This window comes from Diceros bicornis, chromosome 18 (assembly GCF_020826845.1).
Source record: "Diceros bicornis minor isolate mBicDic1 chromosome 18, mDicBic1.mat.cur, whole genome shotgun sequence".
Taxonomy (NCBI): domain Eukaryota; kingdom Metazoa; phylum Chordata; class Mammalia; order Perissodactyla; family Rhinocerotidae; genus Diceros; species Diceros bicornis.
In genome coordinates, this window is record NC_080757.1 from 39361845 (window position 1) to 39387579 (window position 25735).

A 25735-nucleotide genomic window follows, 5' to 3' on the forward strand; every position below is an offset into this window, starting at 1 on the left:
CGCTACTGGCGGCCCGGGTTCAGATCCTGGGCGCGCACCGAAGCACCGCTTGTCTGGCCATGCTGAGGCTGTGTCCCACATACAGCAACTACAACGATGTGCAACTATGACATACAACTATCTACTGGGGCTTTGGGGAAAAAAAAGGAGGAGGATTGGCAATAGATGTTAGCTCAGAGCCGGTCTTCCTCAGCAAAAAGAGGAGGATTAGCATGGATGTTAGCTCAGGGCTGATCTTCCTCACACACACACAAAAAAAGACTTGACTTGATCACCTAAATTGGTTTCATGACTGACCTTCTAATAGAACCTGACCTGCAGTTTGAACATCACTGGTTAGAGCTGGAGGAGGACTTACCAGGGTGTTAAGAAAGGGTAAGCTTCAGGCCCCTCATTTGCATGCATGTGTCTGCTTTTGTATTCATAACTTTGTATTCCTCTTGTTAAAGAGAGTCCCCCAAATTTCATAAGCTTCAGGCCCCACAAAACCTGGATCTGTCCAAGTATAAGAAAATCTGAGACCATGTATTAAGCAATCACTATGTGCCAAGTACTGTGCTGAATGCTTCAGGAGCATTATTTCCTATAATCCCTAGCACAGTATGCCAGATGGCTATTTTACAGGTGAGCAGACTGAGACCCAGAGAGGCTCAGTCACTTGCCCAAGGTCACACAGCCAATAAGGGGTGGAGTTGAGATTTGAACTCAGGTCATTCTGATCCCAGAGTGCCCTGTTCTCACGTCCCTACTGTGAAAGTGCCCGCCTATAACCATGATAGGAATATGGAAGCAGCTTAAGCAACGCTAGCGTCCTTCACTCTCCAGTCCCCAGTAGGTGCCTCTGATCCCCTCTTGACCAACACAGGCGTGCCCTTGGCTGAGGCATTCCAACTAGAGTTGCCAGATTTAGCAAATAAAAATAAGGATGCCCAGTTAAATTTGAATTTCAGATAAACAGAGAATAATTTGTTAGTATAAGTATGTCCCATGCAATATTTTGTTGGAATTTCCAACAAAAACATGCCTTCCTTCCATCGCCCACCCCCAATCCCCCCCCCACCCACCACGGGGCCTTAAGAACATGGTCCGGGGCTCCCGGTGGAATGCAGGGCGGGGAGGTGGAATTGAGCAGGCTAATAAAAGGCAAGAGACACAGAAGAAACCCTGGATGTATGGGGTGCTGAGTGCCCCGGTAAAGAAACACAAGGGATATTCTTGGAAGGATTGAGATGGAAGTCTCTCCAATTTGACTCTCTCTCCCCCAAACTTGTAGACCCCCTTAAAACCACGCGTTTCAGACTGAAAAAGATACCTAAGAAATTCGAAAAGCTACGCCAGGGAGTCCCGGAAGCCACCAATGAAATACACCACTATTGACTAGCAATTTTACTTAAGGATGCGGTGGGAAAACCATTATTTGATATGAAAACAAGGCACGCGATGGAGTAGGATGCAAACTCGCCAGGAATGTTTACGATAAAACCTGCGACTTAAAAGAGAGTTAAGGATGTCAGCCTAAAGCATTTGCTCCAGACTCCTGAGGGAGGGGTCACGAGCACCCTCCTCTCCTTTTGGGGGTTCTCCTTGGGAACGGGTGAGAACTGCTGCAGGCAGCCCGAGCGTCCGGGCGCTGGGAGGGACGCACCCCGGCCTGCGCCGAGAGAGGGAGAAAGTGAAGCTGGGAGTTGCCACTCCCAGGGACTTGCTGGAATGTGGTTGGAGGGGGTGGGGGGGGCGAGTTGTGAGCGCGCTTGCTCCCAATCACAGGAGGAGGAGGAGGTGGAGGAGGAGGGCTGCCTTGAGGAAGTACAGGCATGAAGTTGTGGAGCTGAGATTCCCCTCCATCGTGCCCAGAGAGCCGACAAGAGCCCCCCGAGGCAGCCGTCCGCCCCTTCGCAGGGTGCCCTTTCCGGCGCCGAGCGCCCAGCCCCCTCCCCTCGACGCGCCCGGCGCCCTCCCAGCCTGGTCCAGCCGGAGCCATGGGGCCGGAGCCGCAGTGAGCACCATGGAGCTGGCGGCCTGGTGCCGCTGGGGGCTCCTCCTCGCCCTCCTGCCCCCTGGAGCCGCGGGCACCCAAGGTGGGTCTGGTGTGGGGTGGGCATTGAGCAGTGACGGGACCCTGCAGCCTGGGACCCCCGTGGAAATCCTCGGGCCGGCGGGGGCTCCCCGACCCGAAGTTTCGGGCAGTCCAGGCGCTCAGAGCAGCCGGCCCCCGGCGGGGAGGGGGCAAAAGAAGGTGGGACGGGGGGTAATTACACCAGAGCGGCTCTAGATGTCCCATTCAAGGGACTGGCGCTTTCCAGACTCCGCGACGGCTCCGGGAACTTGTCAAAAAAGTTCTCTGAAATTGTTCAGAAAGTTTTCCCTCAAAGGGTGTATTGCATGGTGTGTGTGCGCGTTCGTGTTCCCCCTTCTGAGCCCCCTCAGGCTTTCTCAAAGCCTTTCCAGTTGGCAGCCTCCGCCTCCAGACTGGACTGAGCTGGATTTCTCGGGGGTCTCTTCTGCCTGCCCCTCCCCCTGCCCCCCCCTTCGGCAGATAGGGTTTAGTTACTCCAGCTTCGGACAGGATCGGGGTGTGGAGGGGGGAGGTGGGGAAAGCAACCTGTCCAGCCGGAGCCGGGGAGGAGAGAGGCCAGTCGGACTGCAGAGTTGCCTCATGCTGGAGTCGGGGATGGGGGGAGGGGGAGGCGTTTGTTTTGAACAAGTTTTCTTTAGGGCCAGTTTGGAGACTGTGTGCTTTATGACTTTTGGAGAGCATGGGCCCCGGAGGGGTGGTGGTGGGTTTCCTGGTCTGGGGCTCAGAATGGGAGAGTTCTAAGGGAGGGATTTCTGGGCAGTTGGAGGCGGGAGGGAGGCTAAGAAATAGGACGGGACAGGGGTATGCGGACGGCTGGGTTGTCCTGCCTTTTTCTTCACGCTGTGTGTGGGGAAGAGTTATGGGGGGGCAGGGTGGGGGCAGTGTGTGTCCTGCCCATCTGTCCATCTGTATGCAATAATGATTAGAGGTAACGTGTGCTGGGAATATACTCTGTGCCAGGCTCTGTGCAGGTGTTCTGCATGTGTTCCCTCCTTGAATAGAACAACCCTGTAAGAGAAGTCCTACTAGTATTCCCATTTTCCAGGTGAAAACCTGGACTCAAAGAGGTTAATAAGTAGCAGAGAGTAAGTGGTGGGTCCCAGATTGGACCCCAGGCAGTGGGACCTCCAACCACACATTCGAAATCACTGTATTAATCTACCTTGAACAATGGGGGACGCTGCTCCCTGCATCATGGGGTTCTGGGGAAGACAAAATGAGAGTGTTCTGGAAGTAGTGGGTGGTCTCCATAGGTCGAGGAGTCTGGAGAAGGGGTGGGTGTCATCCTGTCTGTGTGTTGCCCGAGGGTCCTTCTGTCAGAGCGTTGCTGTGTTATCTGAGGGGCTTCTATGCTAGGGTGTTCTTGAGTTGTGTGGTCTGTGTGTTTGTGTGTTTGGGCTTTGTGTTGCCAAACAGCAGTCTCCATGCTGACTTGGGGACTCGGCTGAACTCTGCCCTCTCAAGGAACTCCCTCAAGGTGCCGGGCCAGAGCTGCTGTAAACAGCAGGAGGTGGCCCCACACCTTCTTTCCAAGGAAGGAGGCTCCTCTTTCTCGGGAGCCCATCCTTCCCCTCCCTGTTTTCCAGGCGGGTATCTTCACCCCTGACCTTCTGCGGAGAAGGGTGAGGCCAGGCTGGGCTTTCAGGCTGAGCTGCTGCCCTCCTCACCTGGGCCTTCGAATTGAGCAGGTGGAGAGTAGCCGAGTTGCTGGGACCTGAGGGGTCGGTTCTGCCACCGATGACCCGGGCCTCCTCAGGTCTTCCTCACCCCTCAGCCTGCACTGCTAGGTTGTGTGTTGTGCAGGGAATGGTTAAAATGGCAGCGCACCACCCAGCTGCCTCTAGCACCCCCATTATATCCCAGGGCTAATGGCTGCGGCAGGAATGTGGGGGAAGGGGAGACAGAAAGGCCCAGAGGGTCAGCATTTCCCTGGGATCCTTTTTTAGAGGTCAAGGTTTTGTAAAGTGCAACAAACACATCTTCTTTATCTTGCAAAGCTCATAGTTTAATTCCCATATGATTCTCCCAACAGCCTCCTTCCTTCTTTTTACTATACTCAAGGAAAGTAACCTCATTTTAATATTCAGGGAAAAAATGATTGAAAAGATAGGATGAAATGCAAAAAGAGAATTACTCATACTCCTGCTGTATGAACTTCCCAAGCCTTAACTTTTAAAATATATACAGCGTGCTTCCTGTGTGCAGGTGCTTCTCCATTACGGTTTCATTTTCTGTCTGCAACAATCCTGTGAAGGAGGTACACAGGTGAGAAAACTGAAGTTCAAAGAAATGAGGTGACTCACCCAGGGCTTCCCAGCGACCCAATAATGTCCAGGGCATTTTTGTACTCTAATGAGGAGGTGTTAAGGGTTGGTCAAAGTCTCGTTCCATGTCCATCCATACAGGAATGGGTTGAGCGAAGCCTCAGGGGCAGCCAGGTGGCTGGACTGGGGGACAGGTGCCACTCTTACTCAGGTGAATGAGCTCCCTTATCTGGGCCATAGAAAGTGGGGTGAGTGGGGCCCCCCTGAGGTCCCCTCTAGGCTTCAGAGTCCTCCCCCTCCCTGTTCAGCCCATGTCTGCCTTCCTCTTGGACCCTCCTGGCATTGCAGGGGGCTGAGGGCAGGAGCGGGGCAGAGGCCAGTGGGACCTGCAAGGCGGTGGGTGAGGGAGACAGCTGGAGTAGAAGCATGAAGGACCAGTGTGGGGCAGGGGTTGGGGGCTGGTGTTGGGCCCAGGTAGTTGTGCCTGCCCCTGGGTGCTGGAATGATCTGGAAAGAGATCCCCCTCCTGGCCCTTGACCTGTGGGAAGCCCCCCTGGGGTGACACCTCCGTCTCTTGTGAGACCCTCTTCCCTCCCCACCCCTGGGAAGAGAGCGGAGGTAGGGCCAGGGGTGTGTACTCTCAGGGAGTGGGAGAATTATTAGGGCCAATGTTGGTGTTGCCCAGCTTTGTTGACAAAGCCCTGTCATGTTTACAGACTGCTTTTTGATTCATTATCTCATTTAACTCTCATTTAACTTCCCTGCAGAGAGTAAGAGTTGTTATTGTTTTATTATCCCCTCCCTACAGCCAAGTTCAGGTCAGTGAATATTCATTACTAAGTCACAGGCATGGCCAGGCAGAGAGATGAATCTGATTTGGCCTCTGCCCTGGAGGTCCAGGGACTTGCTCAAGGTCACACAGTGAGCGGCCCAGCTAGGGTTCTGGTCTGATGACCCTGAGCTCAGGCCCCAGGTCTGGTATCAGGCCTGATACACCAGGGGTGTGTTGGGGGTGAGTCCTGGCGTCACTAGAATGGGATCTGGCCCGTGGGTCTGGGGGAGGTGAGCTTTGGGGATGCGGGTATGTTCATGGAAACCAAAGGAAATATTGGCTTTCTTGTTGGTGAGCAAGAGAAGCAGCTGAGGCTAACGGCTGGTGGGGAGCAGAGAACCCACTTGAGAGCACCCCCAGAGCTGGGACCAAACGCTGATCACTGAAGTCCAGCCAGAGGGACATGGGGGACCCTGACCAGCCTCTAAGCATAGGGATGGACACCGTGATCTCAACTGGTCCCTTTTGGTTTGGAAATAGTTGATTGGAGTTCATTCGTTTATTCGTTCTTTTGTTCATCTGGCATACACTTACCCGGCGGGCGCCCGCTGTGTGCCCTGCCCTGGCTCTGGGCTGGTCCTGCCTCACGCTGACTTTGCTCCGGAGAGCTGGGTGTTGGGGCTCCTGAGGGGCAGGTGTCCTGGAGTCAACAGAACTCCCCTGTGTGGAACAGGACGTCCTGCCCTCCAAGAGAATCAGTGGGGGCGGGGTGGATGTGGGGACTGTGGTGAGGACTGGGGAGGGGGAGGTTGGTGAGGAGATGGGGGGAGTGGGAGGGCCGTGTGAAGGGGAGGGAGGTGGACGTAGGGGAGGTGTCAAGAGGGCCTTTTGGGCTTCATGTCAGGTTGATGGGGGTATCGGGCCTCCAGCTCCCTGGGAGTAGGTCTCAGGGTACCAATGTTACCACCTGTTATAAACACTTAAGAGTTTTAATCAGACTTAAGTGAGACACAAACTCACTAGTGGGGCGGGGCTGCCACTCTTTCTGGTCCTCCCGCCCAGCCCAGCCACCCTGTGCTGCCCAGAGCCTGTAATGTTTATCAGTGGCATCAATAGAGTTGGTGTATTTACCTTTGTGAATACAAAGGTGTGGGGTGAATTTGTGTGTATGCAGTTAGGCCTCGTGTGGAAGGAATGTGGGCTCTAAAGTCAGACAGACGCGAGTTCAAATCCTGCCCCTATCACTGGCTCACAAGCTCTGTGATCTTGGGAGAATAACCCATCAGCCTCAGTTTCCTTCTTTGCAAAATAGAGGTCGCAGTCCCAGGCTCTGGGGGATGTTATGATGCTCCACCTGGAGTGCCTGCTGGGCACACAGTAGGCGCTCAGTTAATGCTGCTGCCCCCAGTGTTCCCATTGTTTTGTTTTCCTATTGCCTGGCTGCCACAGCTGGTGTCCCTTAGAGGCGGCAGAGGGCCGCAGGGGGTGGAGACAGCCCTTGCCCCAGCTCTGCCTGTCCCTGTCCCTGCCCCTGTCCCGGGCTTGGGCCAGGGCCTTGGGGTCTGGGCCTGGAGACAGCTGTGCCTACAAAGCAGCTGAAGCTGCCGAGGCCGGGGGAGGTCCTGGCAGTGGGGCGTTATTTTGGGCCTAGCCTGCCACCCCCAGCTCCTGTTTCTCTTGGGAGTCTGGGGGGAGGGACCCTTGAGTTCTATTTCTGGGCCCTCCCCTTCCTCCCTCTTTGCTTCCTTCCCTATCTGCCCAGAAGGGTAGGAGCGGAGACCACTCTGGGTGTCGCTGGGAAGCTGCCAGCTCATGGCCATTGGCCTGGGCAGGCACCCCGGGGTCTTGCTCCACCAGCCTTTCCCTAGTGTTCTGGAGGCGGGGGGTATCTCTCGTTACCCGCCAGGATTTGACCTTAGGCTCCAAGTTGCTGGGAGAGCAGGAGCCCCGGTGTCAGACCTTGAGGTCAGCCACTCTGCTGTCCCCTGGATCTGCATGGAGTCCGTGGGAGGTGGAGTGGAGACCAACAGGAATTCCAGGCAGCGCAGGCACCTGTGGGCCTGTGTATCTGGGGGTGCCCTCCACCCACCTCCCCCTGGCACACCCTCCTGGGCAAGACGCGCTACGTGATTCATCTTCTCACCAGAGCAGAAAAACGGGTTCAACTGGGTACCTTAATCTCGCCCCCTGCTGTCAGGCATGGTGCCAGCTGCTGCCCAAAGCGCCCCTCACCAGGGGAAGTTTACCCCTTGAGGTGTCCCTGGGCTTAGTGGGCACTACTGGTCTCAGGGACACCCGGCTGGGGTCCAGGTGGGCTGGGCTAGTGGTTCATCTTGATGCCCCTGGGCTGATGGTTGGCACCGGGCAGGTACACAGGACTGACGTAGTGCCCTTGTGGCAGGAGTTTCGTGGCATAGATTCTGCCTGCTGGTTCTGGAGTCTTGCCCTGAGGAGGTGGCAAGGGTGAGGGACCAGCGTAGGAGCCTTCGGAGCAAGCGTCACTCTGTCCAGGATCTGCAGCCTGGGTCCGGATGCCCATAGTTGGGGTCTGATGACCCTTTTCTCTGCTGGGGGAATTCCAGAGGTCCCTACAGGGACCAAGCCCCCAGTAGTCTCAATGCCCCAGCTATGACTCCAGCTGACCCTCCTTCCCTACTCTCTGGGTGGCATTGTGGGGGTGGGTATTCCTTGCCAGGAGGTTGGCATGTGGGTGGCATTGGAATGGGGTGGGGAGAATGCCCTGAGTTTGTTTGCTTGGGAGAGGGGCAGGGGGTATCCAGAGGATCCATGATTCATCATCGCCTCTCTTGGGGGATTTTTACCCCTTGGCCCTGAGTTGTGCCTTTGGGACAAAGGGAGGCTTTCTTTGCCAGCCAACCCTCTGAATTGGGCGGGCAAGCTCCCTAGGGCTGGCACGGTGGGGCCCCCTTGGGATGCTCAGGATCGGCTGAGTCAGAAGGAGCCTCTCCCCTGATTTCTCTCCTCTTCCCAAACTTGTGAACTTTCTTTTGTTGTTGCACCTTCTGCAGGTGCAAGGGACATGGGAGGAGGGGTCCTTCAGTTGTGCTTCCTCGCAGTCCGAGATGGCACGACTGTGGGGACTGAGTATGCAGGAGGCGGCCAGGTTGGAGAAGCTCACCCGGCAGTGTCCTCTGACCCATCTCCTCCCTCCTACCAGTGTGCACCGGCACAGACATGAAGCTGCGGCTCCCAGCCAGTCCCGAGACCCACCTGGACATGCTCCGCCACCTCTACCAGGGCTGCCAGGTGGTGCAGGGTAACCTGGAGCTCACCTACCTGCCCGCCGATGCCAGCCTCTCCTTCCTGCAGGTGAGGCCCACGAGCAACCTGGCCAGGCCCTGCCTCCAGCTGGGCTGAGCCCTCTGCTTATAGATGGGTGGTAGAAGAGGGTACCCCTGCCCTATATTTCCTCTCTTGTTGTGGTTCCTCAACTGAGAGGTCCTTTCTGATGTCTAACCCCTACCCGCTCTGCTGCAAGACCAGCTGACTCCCTCTCTATAGCGTGGCTGGCTGTGGACATATCTGGGTGGAATGCATCTGTTCCTTTGCTAAATTTTTTCTTCTCTTGCCAGCATTATCACTCCCCCCTGTCCAACTGCCCCAGCCACTGTCCCTCTCCCGCCTGGAGTAGTGAAAGGGCTGGTGGGAGATGTGGGTTCCAGGTCCAGTTCTGCCACTGACAAGCCATGTGAACGTGGTCTAGGCCCTTGGCTTCACTCGGTCTGTTTTCCTATCTGTATATTGGGAGCAATAGGCATGCTCTGACTCCCCCTGGGGGCCCATTTTGAAGATCGAATGGGAAATGAAAGGGTCATGAGCAGGAGGGAAAGCGGAAACCAGCCTGCTGGGTTGTGTCCACGGTGCCCCGGAGTGGGGCCACATGTGCGATGCTTGGTCTGTTGAATCGCAGGCGTCATCTCGTGCTGGCTTTCCTTTTACAGATGAAGAACCTGAGGTGCAGGAGGGCGGGGCACCGGCTCACGGTTTGCAGAGTGCCCCCCCCCAGCCATTAGCTTTCTTGATCATACAAGAATCTGGTTTGGGGAGGTGGGGACGGCGGCCTTGATCTCCGTTTTATGCATGAGGGAGCAGGACTCTTCAGTGGCTAGGGGCCTTGCCCAAGATCCCCAAGCACTGGGCAACCCTGGCGAGGCCTTGAGGGGGCAGCCATGTTCCAGGGCCCAGGCCTGTCTCAGCCCCAGCCTGTCCCCTCCCAGGATATCCAGGAGGTGCAGGGCTACGTGCTCATCGCTCACAACCAAGTGAGACAGGTCCCGCTGCAGAGGCTGCGAATCGTGCGAGGCACCCAGCTCTTTGAGGACAACTACGCCCTGGCCGTGCTGGACAATGGACACCTGCTGGACAATGCGACTTCTGCTATAGGTGCTGCCCCAGGAGGGCTGCAGGAGCTGCAGCTTCGAAGCCTCACAGGTGGTCATCGTTATCATTGACACTTTCTCTTGGTTACTGAGAGCTCACCAGGGCCCTTCTGGATGGGTGCAGGTGGAGCTAGGAAAGGTGCCCTTGTCAAGGTTAGAAAAAGATTTCCCTTCTTCGCAGGAAGTCACAGCTTGTGCCCACACAGTTTGATAATTAGGATGCAGGCTGCTTCTTGGTTGAGTGCACATGTGCAGTGAACAACCTGTGTAACTGTACATGGCAGCCCTGAGGCTGACAGTGTCCCAAACTCTGTGGACAGGTGCTTTGCATGCATCGTCCCTTTTCAGTTGTGCTATAATATTGCAAGAGAAGCATCGATGTTATTCTCATTTTACAGATGAGAAAACTGAGGTTTACAGCGGATAAGTGACTTGCTCAAGGTTACACAGCTAGTTAGTGGTAAGGCTGGGTTTCAGACTCCAGAGTCTCTCTTTTAACCACTAAGCAGTGTGCACAGAGTAGAGGTGGGAGGAGAGGAGAAAGTGACTTGGACATCTGGACCCTGACGTGGACAGCTCACTCCTCCCTGGATCTCAGTTTGTTCATGTGTGTGTGGGGTGGTATTGGTAGGGCTGAAAGAGGCTGAAGGTGTCTTCTCTGTGCCCCAGGGAAGCTGGGGCATGTTTAAGAGGCTGGCTCCGCTTTTAGAAGGCAGACAGGCCCCAAGGGAGGGCAGAAGGTGACAGACGGGGAAAGCAGCCCCTGATTATTGCCTGCCCCACAGAGATCTTGAAGGGAGGTGTCTTGATCCAGCGGAACCCCCAGCTCTGCCACCAGGACACGATTTTGTGGAAGGACATCTTCCACAAGAACAACCGGCTGGCCCGCACGCTGGTAGACACCAACCGCTCACGGGCCTGTAAGCCACGCCCCTCCCTACCTGTAGCCTCCTCTCTTTCTCAGACAGCCTAACGACCCCCAACTCCTGGGTTACATCCCCCCGCCGCCCTCCCACCCCCACACTCACACCACCCACTTCCTTTTCTCAGTCCCTCCTGCCGTCTCTTGCGTCTCTTCATCTCTGTGGTCCTCTGTCCTGTCTCCGTCTGCTTCTAGATTGTACCTCTGTTTTTGGAGTCCTCTTTTCCTGCCTGGGTCTCTCCCTCGCTGTGCATTCTGCCTCCTGGTCTCTCTCTCTCACTGTCTCTCTGTTTCTTTCCCCAGGCCAACCCTGTTCTCCAGCTTGTCAAGACTCCTACTGTTGGGGAGAAAGTTCCAAGGACTGTCAGAGCTGTGAGTCTTAGGGAGTCCCAGAATCTGGGGGGCAGGGGCTGGGTAGAAGCAAGGTGACAAGGGAGGGGGGGACCAGGGCTTGGGTGTCTTCCCTCCGGCAAGAAGTCTCCCCAGAAGGTGCTGCTGGTGAAGGCCGGGTGTTGGGGCTGCCACCCAGCCCTCATCCTGCCCTTTGTCTGACAGTGACGCGAACTGTCTGTGCTGTTGGCTGTGCCCGTTGCAAGGGTCGGCAGCCCACCGACTGCTGCCACGAGCAGTGTGCTGCCGGCTGCACCGGCCCCAAGCACTCCGACTGCCTGGTACGTGCCCACTGGGCCCCACTCCTCAAGGGGTGCAAGGGGAGGGGCACCCCACCTAGGTCTTCCCTCTGGCCCCTTGGACACCAGGGAAAAACACCCCAGTGACCACCAGCTGCCTGTCCCCCTAGGCCTGCCTCCACTTCAACCACAGCGGCATCTGTGAGCTGCACTGCCCAGCCCTGGTCACCTACAACACGGACACCTTCGAGTCCATGCCCAACCCTGAGGGCCGGTATACCTTCGGCGCCAGCTGTGTGACCGCCTGTCCTTGTGAGTGTCAGGGACAAACAGGGTGCTAGTAATTTTGCTGGGGAGGTTGGTTTACGTAAATAGGAACATGTCGTGGGTATTGTCTGCCCCTTGCTTTGGAGAGCGGGTCATGACTGTTCGTGTCGAGCTGCCTTGTTCTTTCAACAGCCGTGGAGCAGGTGGCAGCAGAGAGCAGCTGAGAGCCCAGCTCGGGAGCCAGACTGCCTGGGTTTGAAACCTGGCTCCACCACTTACTAGTCATGTGACCTTCTTGCTGTGTCTCAGTTTCCTCATCTGCAAAATGGGGGCAGTATAGTCTCAATTTCATAAGGTGGTATAAAGTTTGGATGAGTTAATATTCATAGGCTCTTAGAACAGTGCCTGGCAGATACTAAGTGCTCCTAAATGTTAATTTTTATTGTATAGTCTAGATAGATCTGAGTTTTATTTAACAGCTCCCCTATTTACCGATGGGCATTTAGGGACTGATCTCGGACCTGGGGACCCCTTTCCTCCTCTCACGGGAGACAGGAGTGGGCTCCTGGGTCCTGGTCATACCCTCCCCGTGGTGGGTGACAGTACAGAGTGTAGAGCCAGACCATTTGGGTTCAAATCCTGGCTCCTCCACTTACTAGCACAATGACCTTGAGTAATTTACCTAAAACTCTGCTTGGGTTTCCCTCTTGGCAACGCGGGAATCTAACTGTCTATCACTGCTGTTGTGAGGAGTAAATGAATGTCGCGTGCTCAGACATGCAGTCAGGGCATTTCAGTATTGGGTGATATCGTTCTTATTGTACTACCTGGGCATGGTGACACTGCTCATGGTGGGGCGTGAAGGGCCAGAGCACGTGTACACATGATCCCGATCTCCTCAGACAACTACCTGTCTACGGACGTGGGATCCTGCACCCTGGTCTGTCCCCTGAACAACCAAGAGGTGACAGCTGAGGATGGAACACAGCGGTGTGAGAAATGCAGCAAGCCCTGTGCCCGAGGTACCCATTGGCCACCCCCGAGCCAGGCTGCAGTTCCTTACCCTCTGCACACCCAGCCTGGCCTCGCCCCCCTTCCTCAGACCCTCCTAGGACCCAGTCCTTTCCTCCCTGTCCCTGGCCTTCCCCAGATCAGTCTCACAAGCTCCTCCATCTCTCCTGCCAGTGTGGGGAGGGGGCCTGTGGCCCTAGGAGGGGCCTGTGGACGGGACCCTGGGGGTTTTGAGTTCCTAGTGCCCCATGTGGGGGCTGAGATGGCCCCTTCCCCACCTGCCCCCCTCCCCACAGTGTGCTATGGTCTGGGCATGGAACACCTGCGGGAGGTGAGGGCGGTCACCAGTGCCAACATCCAGGAGTTTGCCGGCTGTAAGAAGATCTTTGGGAGCCTGGCGTTTCTGCCCGAGAGCTTTGAGGGGTAAGGATACTCAGAGTGGCACAACGGGCTGAGGCAGCATCAGGGCAGTCACTGAATCCTGAGGACCCGGAAGTGGCAGCATCTCTGGGGGATGGTGGGAAACAGAGGTGGGAGGCCAGGGATGCCAGAGGAAGCAGGTGGGAGACCAGAGGGAGCAGGGACTTTGGGGGGGCTTATTTTCATAAACGACATGTTATCCATGAACATGCACTTGTGTGGGGGTCAAGCCATCCAGATAAAGTGAAATTCTGCTTGAGTTCATTGTAGCTTCATTCATAATAGCCCCCTGTTATAGGAAATAATGCAAGTGTGTGTCAATAAGTGAGTGAATAAATAAATGGTGGCCTGTCTATACGACGAAATTCTCAGCAATAAAAAGAAACGAACTACGGATGCACACAACTTGAGTCTCGAAAACATTATGTTGAATGAAATAAGCCAGACAAGAGAGAGTCTAGGCTGTACGATTCCCTTTCTGTGAGGCTCTAGAATAGGCAGAACCACTGTGGTGATAGAAATCAGAACAGCAGTTGCCCTGGGGTGGGGGCACTGGAAAGAGAAACAAAGGAAATTTCTGGGGTGATGGAAATGTTCTGTACATCAACTGGAGTGGTGGATACATGCGTGAATGCATTTGTCAAAAGTCGTCAAACTGTACACTAAAAATCTGTGCATTTACTGTATGTGAATTGTACTTCAATAAAAATGTGTATTAAAAAAAGGAGAAAATTCCCTTCAATACTTCTGCCCCCTCTACTCCCCTTTCCACAGGAGACCACTGTTGACAGTTTGTGTGCGTTCTTTCTTTCTTTTTTTTTTTTTTGTGAGGAAGATCAGCCCTGAGCTAACATCCGTGCCAATCCTCCTCTGTTTTTGCTGAGGAAGATCGGCCCTAAGCTAACATCTATTGCCAATCCTCCTCCTTTTTTCCCCTTTTTTCTCCCCAAAGCCCCAATAGATAGTTGTATGTCATAGTTGCACATCCTTCTATTCTAGTTGCTGTATGTGGGACGCGGCCTCAGCATGGCCAGACAAGCAGTGCGTCGTGCGCGCCCGGGGTCTGAACCCGGGCCGCCAGTAGCGGAGTGCGCGCACTTAACCGCTAAGCCACGGGGCCAGCCCTGTGTGTGTTCTTCTAGACCATTTCCACGTACATAGACACGCACGCAGAGAAACATGTTTCTAGTAATTTTGCTGGGGAGTTTGGTTTATGTAAGTGGGAGCATACTGTGAGTATTGTCTGCCCCTTGCTTTGGAGAGTAGGTCGTGACAGTTTGTGTCGAGCTGCCTTGTTCTTTCAACAGCCGTGGAGCAGGTGGCAGCAGAGAGCAGCTGAGAGCCCAGCTCAGGAGCCAGACTGCCTGGGTTTGAAACCTGGCTCCACCACTTACTAGTCATGTGACCTTCTTGCTGTGTCTCAGTTTCCTCATCTGTAAAATGGGGGCAGTATAGTCCCAACCTCACAAGGTGGTTATAAAGTTTGAATGAGTCAATATTCATAAGCTCTTAGAACAATGCCTGGCAGATACTAAGCGCTCCTAAATTAGTTTTTCGTCTATGGTCTGGATAGATCAGGATTATATTGAAGAGCTCCCCTATTTACTGATGGGTATTTAGGTCATTTTCAATTTTCGCTTTTACAGACAGCAGCCTTGGACATGCCTCTGGGAACAGGGGCCAGTGTCTCTCTAGGCCACATTCCTAGAAGTAGGATTTCTAGATCAAAGGCTATAAATACTGTTTTGCTAGATCCTGCCAATCCAGGGACTGGGCTTTGAAGCTCAGGATGGGAACAGCCGGGTTTGGTCGGCAAAGGGTTTAAGGGAAGTCATTAATGGAGAGGAGGGGAGAGGAGGGTGGCAGGGCCAGCCCCGGGGGTCATGCTTACGCCCTTCCTGGCTGTGCTGACTCCTCTCCTGATCTTCCTTCTAGAGACCCAGCCTCCAGCACTGCCCCCCTACAGCCTGAGCAGCTCAGCGTGTTTGAGACCTTGGAGGAGATCACAGGTGGGCTCTGGCTCTGCATCCTGCTCCCAAGGGGCTGGGAGTCCTCGTCCTGTCCCCACACCCCTAGCCTCACCCTGTGTCTGTAGGTTACCTGTACATCTCAGCGTGGCCAGACAGCCTGCCTGACCTCAGTGTCTTCCAGAACCTGCGAGTAATCCGCGGCCGAGTTCTACATGAGTGAGCACCAGGGGAGGGGGCCTGGGAGAAGCCTTGGGCCGGGTGGGTACTCCAGTTCCCCAGGACTCCAGCCCAGCCTTTCCATGGGAGTTTGCAGAGTGTGCTGGGGACGGGAGGAAGGGGAGGGCAGCGCTTGCTGACCAGGGAGGTTCGGCGGCGCGCTGTCCACCCTGCAGCTGAGCACTCCCCCTCCCACAGTGGTGCCTACTCCCTGACCCTGCAAGGGCTGGGCATCAGCTGGTTGGGGTTGCGCTCGCTGCGGGAACTGAGCAGTGGGCTGGCCCTCGTCCACCACAATGCCCGCCTCTGCTTCGTACACACGGTGCCCTGGGACCAGCTATTTCGGAACCCCCACCAGGCCCTGCTCCACAGTGCCAACCGGCCAGAAGACGAGTGTGGTAAGACAGGGAGCCCAACGCTGCATGCTCCCCGTCTGCCAGCACACAGGAGTGCCCACGGGCCCCTAGCAGCGGCAGTCTTGGACTTGTACAGACTGCCTCTCTCCGGTGCACCATTCTTGACACAGCTCTGCCTGGCTTGACCTCTTGGCATGGCTTCTAGCTGGGTCCTGCCACACTGTGTTGGCGTCCCTCCCTTCCCTTTCCTCTCTGTTCCTGGAACCTCAGAACTCTTTCTCTCCTTGCATTGCCCAGCACCTCTCCCCACCTCTCCAGCCCAAAGTGCCCCCCACAGCCTCTTCCCCTGCTTCCCGTGGACCTGGAGCCTCCCTTAAGAGTCCCCTCTGCCCCCTTCCTCCTCACTGCAGTGGGTGAGGGCCTGGCCTGCTACCCGCTGTGCGCCCACGGGCACTGCTGGGGTCCGGGGCCCACCCAGTGCGTCAACTGCAGCCAGTTCCTTCGGGGCCAGGAGTGCGTGGAGGAATGCCGAGTACTGCAGGGGTATGCAGGGCGGAGGAGGCGGGCAGCCGGAGGGGTGCAGAGGAGATCCTTCCAGATCCCCTCACTGGCCGTCCCCTCTCTCAGGCTCCCCCGGGAGTATGTGAAGGACAGGTACTGTCTGCCATGCCACCCCGAGTGTCAGCCCCAGAATGGCTCAGTGACTTGCTTTGGATCGGTGAGGTGCTGGTGGGCTCAGAGCTGGGTGGAGGGAAGCAAGGACTGGGGTGCGGGGGGATTGCCAGGGACCTGGCTGAGTCTGGTAAAATATCCCTGGAGAGGGCTCCGAGCTCAAACCTGAGCAGCAGGGGGTGGAACAGCAGGAGGGTGGAAGGAGGCTGGGATCCTGGGGGCTGCAAGAGTTGTATAGTGGACTCTGAGACTCTTGGGACTATGCAAATGTCCCAGGGAAGCCTGTGTTCTTGGCTGTGGCTGTGCCAAGGTGGTTAGACCTGTGGGCTTAGGCATCAGACTACCTGGATTCAAATCCAGGCCCTGCTTCCAACTTTGGTTTGCTCATTTGTAAAATGAATATTATACTAGTACCTACCTCACTGGGGTGTAGAAAGAATTTCTTAAAATAGGGTTTGGCACAGTGCCTGAGCACGGGAAAGGCTTTCTACATATTAGTCACTATTATTATTTGTTGTTATACTTTAGGTAACACACTCCCCTCCTAGGCCTCTAGTTCTTCACCGGAAGCCGTCAGCTTGGGGATAGCTTTGAAGGGGGGGAGCTGAGTGAAGAGAAGGGGCGGCAGACGCAGCAGGTCTGGGGCTGTCCCAGGAGCCGGGTGAAGGTGCTGCTGAGTGGCCACGGGAAGCACGAGGGGGACCCGAGGGCCTGATTCTGCTGCCCTGGGGGTGTGGGTGCCAGCTCCCTACAAACGCTTCTTTCCCTCCCAGGAGGCTGACCAGTGTGTGGCCTGCGCCCACTACAAAGACCCTCCCTTCTGTGTGGCTCGCTGCCCCAGTGGTGTGAAACCTGACCTCTCCTTCATGCCCATCTGGAAGTTCCCAGATGAGGAGGGCACATGCCAGCCGTGCCCCATCAACTGCACCCACTCGTGAGTCTGAGGGCCTTTTCTGCAGAAAGGAGGGCTTCATTCCAGGAGCCTCTCTGGAGCTCTTATTTTAAAAGGGGGACAACTCTGCCTTTGTTTACCCTGAGACTCTTTTTCATATCTTTTTTTTTCTGATCACAAAAGGAGTACATTAAAAATTTTTTAATTAAAACATGAAATATAGGGCCGGCCTGGTGGCTTAGCGGTTAAGTGCGCGCGCTCCGCTGCTGGCGGCCCGGGTTCAGATCCCGGGCGCGCACCGACGCACCGCTTCTCCGGCCATGCCGGGGCCGCGTCCCACATACAGCAACTAGAAGGATGTGCAGCTATGACGTGCAACTATCTACTGGGGCTTTGGGGGAAAAATAAATAAATGAAATCTTTAAAAAAAAAAAAAACATGAAATATAAATGAATGTTGCTAGCCCTTCTATCCCCGCAGTTAAAAATTTGTAATATTTTTCCTCCAGTTGTTTTTATCTGTGCACATCTTATATATTGTTATTATGACATATAAAATATATGTTTAAATATATATACATAATTACTCATCAGTTGTTTTTATCTGTGCACATTCTAACATATATTTCTTTTTACTAAAATGGGATCATACATATTTGTAAATTGCTTTTTTTCACTTAACAGAGTCTTGCAATGTTTTTCCACGTCATAAGATGGTGATCTACCCTATTGGTTTTATTTTTTTTATTTAGTTGCCTTTAATTACACATGAAATACATGAATACATCCTTGGGATAAACGTTTTCAGCAATATAAAAGTATAAACATTGCAAACAAATGTGCCCTTTCCTTCCGCTGTCCCCCCCACCCAGTCTCTCCCCTTCCCAGTGAGAACTACCAGATTCACTCTGGCTGTGCATCCTTCTAGGCTTTTCTCTACACATTTACATAAACATATATTATATTAGGTTGAGTCATATAAGATTGCTGCTTTTGTAGGTCAAAAATGATCAAGAGGGCCGGCCCCGTGGCTTAGCGGTTAAGTGCGCGCGCTCCACTGCTGGCGGCCCGGGTTCGGATCCCGGGTGCGCACAGAGGCACCGCTTCTCTGGCCATGCTGAGGCCGTGTCCCACATCCAGCAACTAGAAGGATGTGCAACCATGACATACAACTATCTACTGGGGCTTTGGGGGAAAAATAAATAAATAAATAAATAAATAAATAGTTAAAAAGAATGATCAAGAAATAGCCATTTCATATAGTTCAACTCATATATAATCAATTTTGGTTTTTGTGTGTGTGTGTGAGGAAGATCAGCCCTGAGCTAACATCTGTCGCCAATCTTCCTCTTTTTGCTGAAGAAGACTGGCTCTGGGCTAACATGTGTGCCCATCTCCCTCCATTTTATATGGGATGCTGCCACAGCGTGGCTCGACAAGCAGTGCCTTGGTGCCCGCCTGGGAGCCGAACCCCCAGCCGGCGCAGCGGAGCACGTGCACTTAACCACTATGCCACCGGGCTGGCCCCGTGTGTGTGCATTTTTTTTTTTTTAATTTAATTATTTTTTTGTGTGTGTGTAAGGGAGATCAGCCCTGAGCTAACATCTAGTGCCAATCCTCCTCCTTTTGTTCCCCCTTTTCTCCCCAAAGCCCCCAGTAGATATTTGTATGTCATAGTTGCACATCCTTCTAGTTGCTGTATGTGGGACGCGGCGAGAAGCGGTGCGTCAGTGTGCGCCCGGGATCCGAACCTGGGCCGCCAGTAGCGGAGCTCTCGCACTTAACTGCTAAGCCACGGGGCCGGCCCTGTGCATTCTTTAATATGTAAATAGGATCAGAGTCTACAAATTGTTCTTTGCTCCCTGCCCTACTTTATATATCTTGGAGGTCCTTTCTTGTGAGTGCACGTGGATCTACCTGCTATTTATTTTTAATGATTCAGTCTGCAGCATGGGTGTAGTATTACTTAACCGCGTCCCTGTTTGAGGGATATTGATTGAGCTTGTTTCCTTTTTTTTTTTTTTTTTTGCCACTTATTGCACTTGAGCTCCACCTACAAGTGAGCATCTTGTACATGTGGCCCAGCATACAGGTGTAGGCACTTTTAGGGTATATCCTGAGAGGTGGAACTGCTGGGTCACAGACATTATTTAATAGGTTTTGCCAAACTGTCCTCTGCAGAAGTTGTGCCAGTTTACTACCCTGGCATTCTTTTATGGGGGGAATAGTCGAGCTTTTGGACTTGATCCTTTGGGTGCCCTCCACTTCCCACCCCCTACAGTGAGGTGCAGGGGAGCAGGGGGTGCGGGTTTGCAGGCTGGGGAAGGAATCCCCTTGTGGGATGGTAGAAAGAGCGCTGGTGACCCTGAACCCAGTTTCTGCTGTTGTCAGATGGGGATAATAACCCAGCCACACCCACCTCTGGGGTTGTTATGAGGCTGGAGTGAACCCAGGAGGTGGATCCCCACCTTGTTGATGGAACTCTCTCTCTCCTACAGCTGTGTGGACCTGGACAACAAGGGCTGTCCCGCTGAGCAGAGAGCCAGGTCAGCCTGATCCCCAGGACGCACCCCACCTTGTCCCTCAGTCCCCCACCGGCCCCTGGGTGGTCACTGCTGCAGGGAGGGGGTCTCCTGACATGGCACATGTCCCTTGCCAGCCCACTCTTGCTCTGTTGATCCTCCTCTCAATTCGCTTCAACAAAGTGGACGGAGGACCTGCTCAGGGTGCTTGGGGGAGTGGGGAACCGGAAAAGACAGCGCAGACACCCAGTACCTCCCCACTCTCCAGTAGGTAGATGTCTCGAAGGGACACAGGCAGGCAGCGTTCAGCTCCCTGGGACTCAAGGTAGACTGAGAAGAGAGTGCAGCTGCAGCACTGAGGAGGGAAGGATGAATTCTTAATGGGGAGGCGGGAGGCTTCAAGGAGGAGGTGGCATTTGAGCCAGGCCTTAAAAAAGGGGCAGGTATGTCACTCGCATTAGGGGGAAAGCAACCAGGTGGCATTTTGGGGGAGGGGTCAGGAAAATCGAAGGTGTTTTTGCTCAAAGCTTCTGGTGTGGTGGGCCATTGAGTAAGCACAGAGAAGGGAGTAAGGCGTGAAGTCTGAGTCAGGTTAGGGCCAGATCTGGAGGGCAGAGGCCCTCCCTCACCACCAGGCCACAGGGCTGGACTTGGTTTCTGGGCAGTAGGGAGCTTTGGGAAGGGCTTTGGGGAGAAAAACAGATTGGAGTCTGTCCTAGGCAATCATTGTCCATTAAACAAGCGTTCATTAGAGATCTGCAATGTGCCAGCCCTTGGCTAAGCAAGGGAGGGGCAAGGATGACCACAACGTAGGGTCAACATCCAGGAGCTCCATCTGTCGTCGGATGAGCCAAGTCATGAAAGACGATCCCACTGAGAAATGGTAGTCCTTTGCACAGGCAGGAGTAACAGCCTGTGCAAAGGCTGGGAAGTGTGGAAAATCATGACCTATGAGTGAAAAATTTGGCTAGATCAGAATCACTGGGTACACATTCCAGGGCCCCACCCCATACCACAATCAAAATCTCTGGACATGGGGCTCCAGACTGGTGCATGTTAACAAGCTCCCTGGTGATCTTAGTCAGGAAGTTTGAGAATCCTAATGTAGAGCCATGGGGAAGAGCATAGACAATTTGGAGATGTGGGTGGAGAGGGCTTTGAATGCCCAGCAAGGAGTTTGGTCTTTATCCTGGTGGCAGTAGGGAGCCAAGGGAGGTTTTAGAGTAGGAAAGAGAGGATCGGAGCCTGTGGGTCATCCTTCCAACTTCCCTTTTCAAATGCCAGTGACCTCTATGCTCCTCCCTGGGGCCCCTTCATCCCTCTTGCCCCAGACTAGTCCCCAGTCCCTGACCCTGGCTCCCACCCCCAGCCCTGTGACGTCCATCATTGCTGCCGTGGTTGGCATTCTGCTGGTGGTGGTCATTGGTCTGGTCCTCGGCATCCTAATCAAGCGAAGGCGGCAGAAGATCCGGAAGTACACGATGAGGAGGCTGCTGCAGGAAACGGAGGTGAGGCGGTCTGAGGGCCTCCCTGCCCGCCTGGGGTCTGCGGCCCAGCCCCAGCACTGACACACCGCCCCCTCACCCCAGCTGGTGGAGCCGCTGACGCCCAGTGGAGCGATGCCCAACCAGGCTCAGATGCGGATCCTGAAAGAGACAGAGCTGAGGAAGGTGAAGGTGCTTGGATCCGGAGCTTTTGGCACAGTCTACAAGGTCAGGGGTGGGGCCAAAGTCTTGGGTGGGCGGTCCCAGAGGATGGGTGGGGTGTGGCCAAGGGTTCCCTTGGGGAAGACAGCCAAGAGCTGGCGGTCGTGCTGTTGAGTAGGGCAGTTACAGAGGCTGGAACAAGGGGAAAGGGAGTGGAGAGTGGGGCTCAATAGTGGGGTTGTTGCTCAATGGTGGGGTTGGCTCAAGGGTGGGGAAGGGTATTAGGAGCACAAGTAATGACCTTCTGGACTGACTGCAGGTTGGATCTGGCTGGCCCTCTTTCTTCTCACATCCTCCTCTTTCTGCCCAGGGCATCTGGATCCCCGATGGGGAAAATGTGAAAATCCCAGTGGCCATCAAAGTGTTGAGGGAAAACACATCTCCCAAAGCCAACAAAGAAATCTTGGACGTAAGCCTCTGCACCCTCTCCAACCGGGAGTACAGGAGGGACCCCCTGGCTGCTGGTCTGGGCTCTGGGCTCTCTCTTCCCTTGGGTTTGGGGAGACACTTTGTGATTCCCCAAACCTCGACTCTTAACCTCCCCAGTTTGTGGGCCATGGTTCTGGTTTGTGATGGATGGGGTTGGATTGGGTGAGGGTCCCTAGGCTGCCTTGGCCCTCAGGAGGGGTGTGTGGTGGTTGGGGGTTTGTGGTCTCCCATACCCTCTCAGTGTGTACCCTTGCCCCCAGGAAGCATATGTGATGGCTGGTGTGGGCTCCCCATATGTGTCCCGCCTCCTGGGCATCTGCCTGACTTCCACAGTGCAGCTGGTGACACAACTTATGCCCTATGGCTGCCTCCTGGACCACGTCCGAGAACACCGTGGGCGCCTGGGCTCCCAGGACCTGCTGAACTGGTGTGTGCAGATTGCCAAGGTATGCTCTTAGGGGGCCTGGGCTCTGCAGGTGCCCTTGGGGGTAAGCCTCTGTCTCCACGCAGGGCTAGGTTGGGGAGATTTCCTGGGAGGGTGTGGCCAGAGCGTGGTCCACATGGATGCCTCTGATCCCAGGGGATGAGTTACTTGGAGGACGTGAGGCTCGTGCACAGGGACCTGGCTGCCCGGAACGTGCTGGTCAAGAGTCCCAACCATGTCAAGATTACAGACTTCGGACTGGCTCGGCTGCTAGACATTGATGAGACAGAGTACCACGCGGATGGGGGCAAGGTTAGAGGAGGGAGCAGATTGAGGCAAGGTGGAGTGGGGTCTGGCCTCTGGGAGAACTCTGAGAACAGCCACCTCCCCACCACACCTAGTTCAAGGACTTCCTCCTCTGATCTCCCAGGTACCCATCAAGTGGATGGCATTGGAATCCATTCTCCGCCGGCGGTTCACCCACCAGAGTGATGTGTGGAGCTATGGTGCGTGCTGGGGCGGGTTGGGAGGGGTGGACAAGGAGCTGTGGCCCTGGGGGAGATGTTGGTGGAAGGATGAGAGCCAGGATGGGGAGAATTAAGAGACACCTTACCGTGAATGTGAGAGGGAAGGGAGGGGCTGCCAGTACCTCAACCTGCCAGGGTCTGTGCACTTCCCAGGGATTGGGGAACGACTGGGTGGCTCCTGCCCCTTGGCATCGCATCCCTCTCCTCCTTCCCCTGTGGTACCAGGCTGTTGGGCAGAGGCTTTGGGGCTCAGTACACTAAAGCTCCCTCTGGTTCTCCCACCTCTTAACTTCATCTCTGCCCAGGTGTGACTGTGTGGGAGCTGATGACTTTTGGGGCCAAACCTTACGATGGGATCCCAGCCCGGGAGATCCCTGACCTGCTGGAGAAGGGGGAACGGCTGCCCCAGCCCCCCATCTGCACCATTGATGTCTACATGATTATGGTCAAATGTGCGTGCTGAGCTGTGCCAGCTGCTTGGAGGAGGGGTGGGAGGTCCTGGGTGGAGGGGCCTACAAAGGTCATGGGAGGGGGCCAAGAGCAGGATGTGGACCTAGGAGCCCTGGTATGGTTAAAGGAGCCTCAAAAGGGTCTCGCTTCCCTTTTACAGTACCAGTCCAGAGGAGCTCTAGAGGACCAGCTCGAAAGAGACCTATATGCAAAATAAAAGGGGATACTAATAGAGATTCTCAAATGTTCTGGCTCAGGCCCTGAGTCTGGTACCTCTTCTCTACCAGCCGAGGGCTCTGAACTCTAGTAACTGGGGGTGTCTAGACTAGACTGCAGAGGGAGGGAGCGGGGCGGCACGCAGGCTGCAGCCACAGCTGAGATGCTGAGCTCCCTCCCGCCCCCAGGTTGGATGATTGACTCTGAATGTCGGCCGAGGTTCCGGGAGTTGGTGGCCGAATTTTCCCGCATGGCCAGGGACCCCCAGCGCTTTGTGGTCATCCAGGTATTGGGCATTTCCTCCCCATCCTTGCCTATGACTTGAGAGCGCTCTCCTGCAGAGGGTGGAAAGGGAGATGACTCCTGGGTCCCAGGCCTCCAAGCCCAGCCCTGGCCTGACTCGTCATCCCTCTTGTCCTCCCTAAGCCTTCCTGGGAGGCTGCACACTGGGCTGGGGAGAGGCTGCCATCCTCTGTCTCCCTCTTCCCCAGAATGAGGACTTGGGCCCTGCCAGCCCCTTGGACAGCACCTTCTACCGCTCGCTGCTGGAGGATGACGACATGGGGGACCTGGTGGATGCTGAGGAGTACCTGGTACCCCAGCAGGGCTTCTTCTGCCCAGACCCTGCCCCCGGTGCTGGGGGCACAGCCCACCGCAGGCACCGCAGCTCATCCTCCAGGGTCAGTGCCCTCGTTCACACTGTGGTGGGTGGATTTGGTTACCTCTCCCGACCCCAATGGACTAGGGTCCCTTTCTCTGATGTCCCCCCAACCATCTCCTCTCATGGAGACCCCATTATCCCTAACGAGGATTCCTACTGCTTTCTAACCCGTGACCCCATTCTCTCCACAGTGACTGTGTCATAACCCAAAGGTGACTTCTGTTCATCTCCTGTGACCCTGTCACCTTGTGGAGTCTCTATCCCAGATCCATGAATGACTCCCATCATGACCTTCTCTTTCGTCCCCAGAGTGGCGGTGGTGAGCTGACACTGGGGCTGGAGCCCTCCGAGGAGGAGCCCCCCAAGTCTCCACTGGCGCCTTCAGAAGGGGCTGGCTCTGATGTGTTTGATGGTGACTTGGGAATGGGGGCAGCCAAGGGACTGCAGAGCCTCCCCCAACATGACCCCAGCCCTCTACAACGGTACAGCGAGGACCCTACAGTACCCCTGCCCTCTGAGACTGACGGCTACGTTGCCCCCCTGTCCTGCAGCCCCCAGCCCGGTATGGAGTCCAAGCCTGAGCTGAGAGATTGGGAGGTGGGGGAGTTGGGGGTGCTTGGCCCAGGGCCCACTATGAGGGCAGTGGTAGTAGCCGGGACACATGGGTTCTGTCCCCTGACAAGCCCCCTTTTCTTGCCTTTTCAGAATACGTGAACCAGCCAGAGGTTCGGCCACAGCCCCCCTCACCCCTAGAGGGCCCTCTGTCTCCTTGTCGACCTGCTGGTGCCACTTTGGAAAGGCCCAAGACTCTCTCCCCAGGGAAGAATGGGGTTGTCAAAGACGTTTTCGCCTTTGGGGGTGCCGTGGAGAACCCTGAGTACTTGGCACCCCGGGGCAGAGCTGCCTCTCAGCCCCACCCTCCTCCAGCCTTCAGCCCAGCCTTTGACAACCTCTATTACTGGGACCAGGACCCATCAGAGCGGGGCTCTCCGCCCAGCACCTTTGAAGGGACCCCTACAGCAGAGAACCCGGAATACCTAGGCCTGGACGTGCCAGTGTGAGCCCAAAGGCCAAGTCTGCTGAGGCCCTGCTGAGCCTTCAGAGTGGGGAAGGCCTGCCTTCTGGCCTGCGTTGGGACCAGGCGGGGAGAGGGCCCTTGGACCACTTCCAGGGGAGCCCGCCATACCAGGAACTTTCTTTCCTCCTCCAATTCCCAGGTGGCTCAGAGGGGCCCAGCCTGGTTGGAAGAGGGGGCAGCACTGGGGAGTCTTGATTGATTTTAGAGTCCTGCCCCAGCAGACTCTAGGGTCCAATGGATGCCACAGACACAGTCTGCTCATCTGAGGGAGCAGCTCAGCCTGGCCCTCTTCTTTCAGATCTTGGGCACTGAAGGACTGAGGGAAGCTGGGCCTAGGAGGGGAAGGGCCCAAGGGAGTGTCTAAGAACAAGAGCAGCCCACACAGACTGTCCCTGAGACCCAACTCTGCCCCCAGGAAGAAGAGAGCAGCAGGAGCCCCCAGATCCAGTGCTTGTACAGAGTGCTTTTCTGTTTTGTTTTTACTTATGGTTTTTGTTTTTTTTAAGATGAAATAAGGACTCAGGGGAGAGTGGGTACTGTGGAAGGGAAGGGGTGCCCCTGGGTTTCGGGGAGGGATGGCCCTTCTCCACACCCACTTTCTCCATTGGCAAATATATTTTGGAAAACAGCTGGGCACCAGCCTATGTCGGGGTGGCTCTGTGCCATCCCTTACTGCTCACCTCCTGACTTAACACTCAACTCTTATTTTCCTGGAGGGAGTGGATAGGAATCTTCAGCAAGTTTGAGGAGCCTCTCTTCCAGTCTCCTGGCTTTTGGGTTGGGGGGATCTGGGAGTTGGGATTCTGATCTGAGAGCCCTTTGACAACCAGATCATTCTTGCTTACCAAAAAATGA

The 25735-nt window shown here is 55.2% G+C and overlaps 1 protein-coding gene across 1 annotated transcript; it reads left to right on the forward strand.

Annotated features, from left to right (window-relative positions):
• The first annotated feature begins 1791 nt into the window (after window positions 1-1791).
• ERBB2 (erb-b2 receptor tyrosine kinase 2) lies at window positions 1792-25508 on the forward strand. The gene is made up of 27 exons (XM_058560878.1): window positions 1792-2078; window positions 8292-8443; window positions 9352-9565; window positions 10299-10433; window positions 10739-10807; window positions 10991-11106; window positions 11235-11376; window positions 12234-12353; window positions 12639-12765; window positions 14698-14771; window positions 14858-14948; window positions 15147-15346; window positions 15715-15847; window positions 15932-16022; window positions 16750-16910; window positions 19366-19413; window positions 20759-20897; window positions 20979-21101; window positions 21406-21504; window positions 21785-21970; window positions 22105-22260; window positions 22379-22454; window positions 22781-22927; window positions 23330-23427; window positions 23633-23821; window positions 24112-24364; window positions 24508-25508. Exons 1-27 carry the CDS (start codon window positions 2006-2008, stop codon window positions 24861-24863), a joined length of 3768 nt encoding a protein of 1255 aa, XP_058416861.1. The 5' UTR covers window positions 1792-2005; the 3' UTR covers window positions 24864-25508.
• The last annotated feature ends 227 nt before the right edge of the window (window positions 25509-25735 follow it).

Bases quoted from the DNA above. Each gene is read 5' to 3' on its own strand.
- ERBB2 (XM_058560878.1), top strand. From the start codon at position 2,006: ATGGAGCTGGCGGCCTGGTGCCGCTGGGGGCTCCTCCTCGCCCTCCTG. The intron at 9,566-10,298 runs GTGGTCATCGTT...CCTGCCCCACAG, and splicing joins GCAGCTTCGAAGCCTCACAG to AGATCTTGAAGGGAGGTGTC. The intron at 22,928-23,329 runs GTGCGTGCTGAG...TCCCGCCCCCAG, and splicing joins CTACATGATTATGGTCAAAT to GTTGGATGATTGACTCTGAA.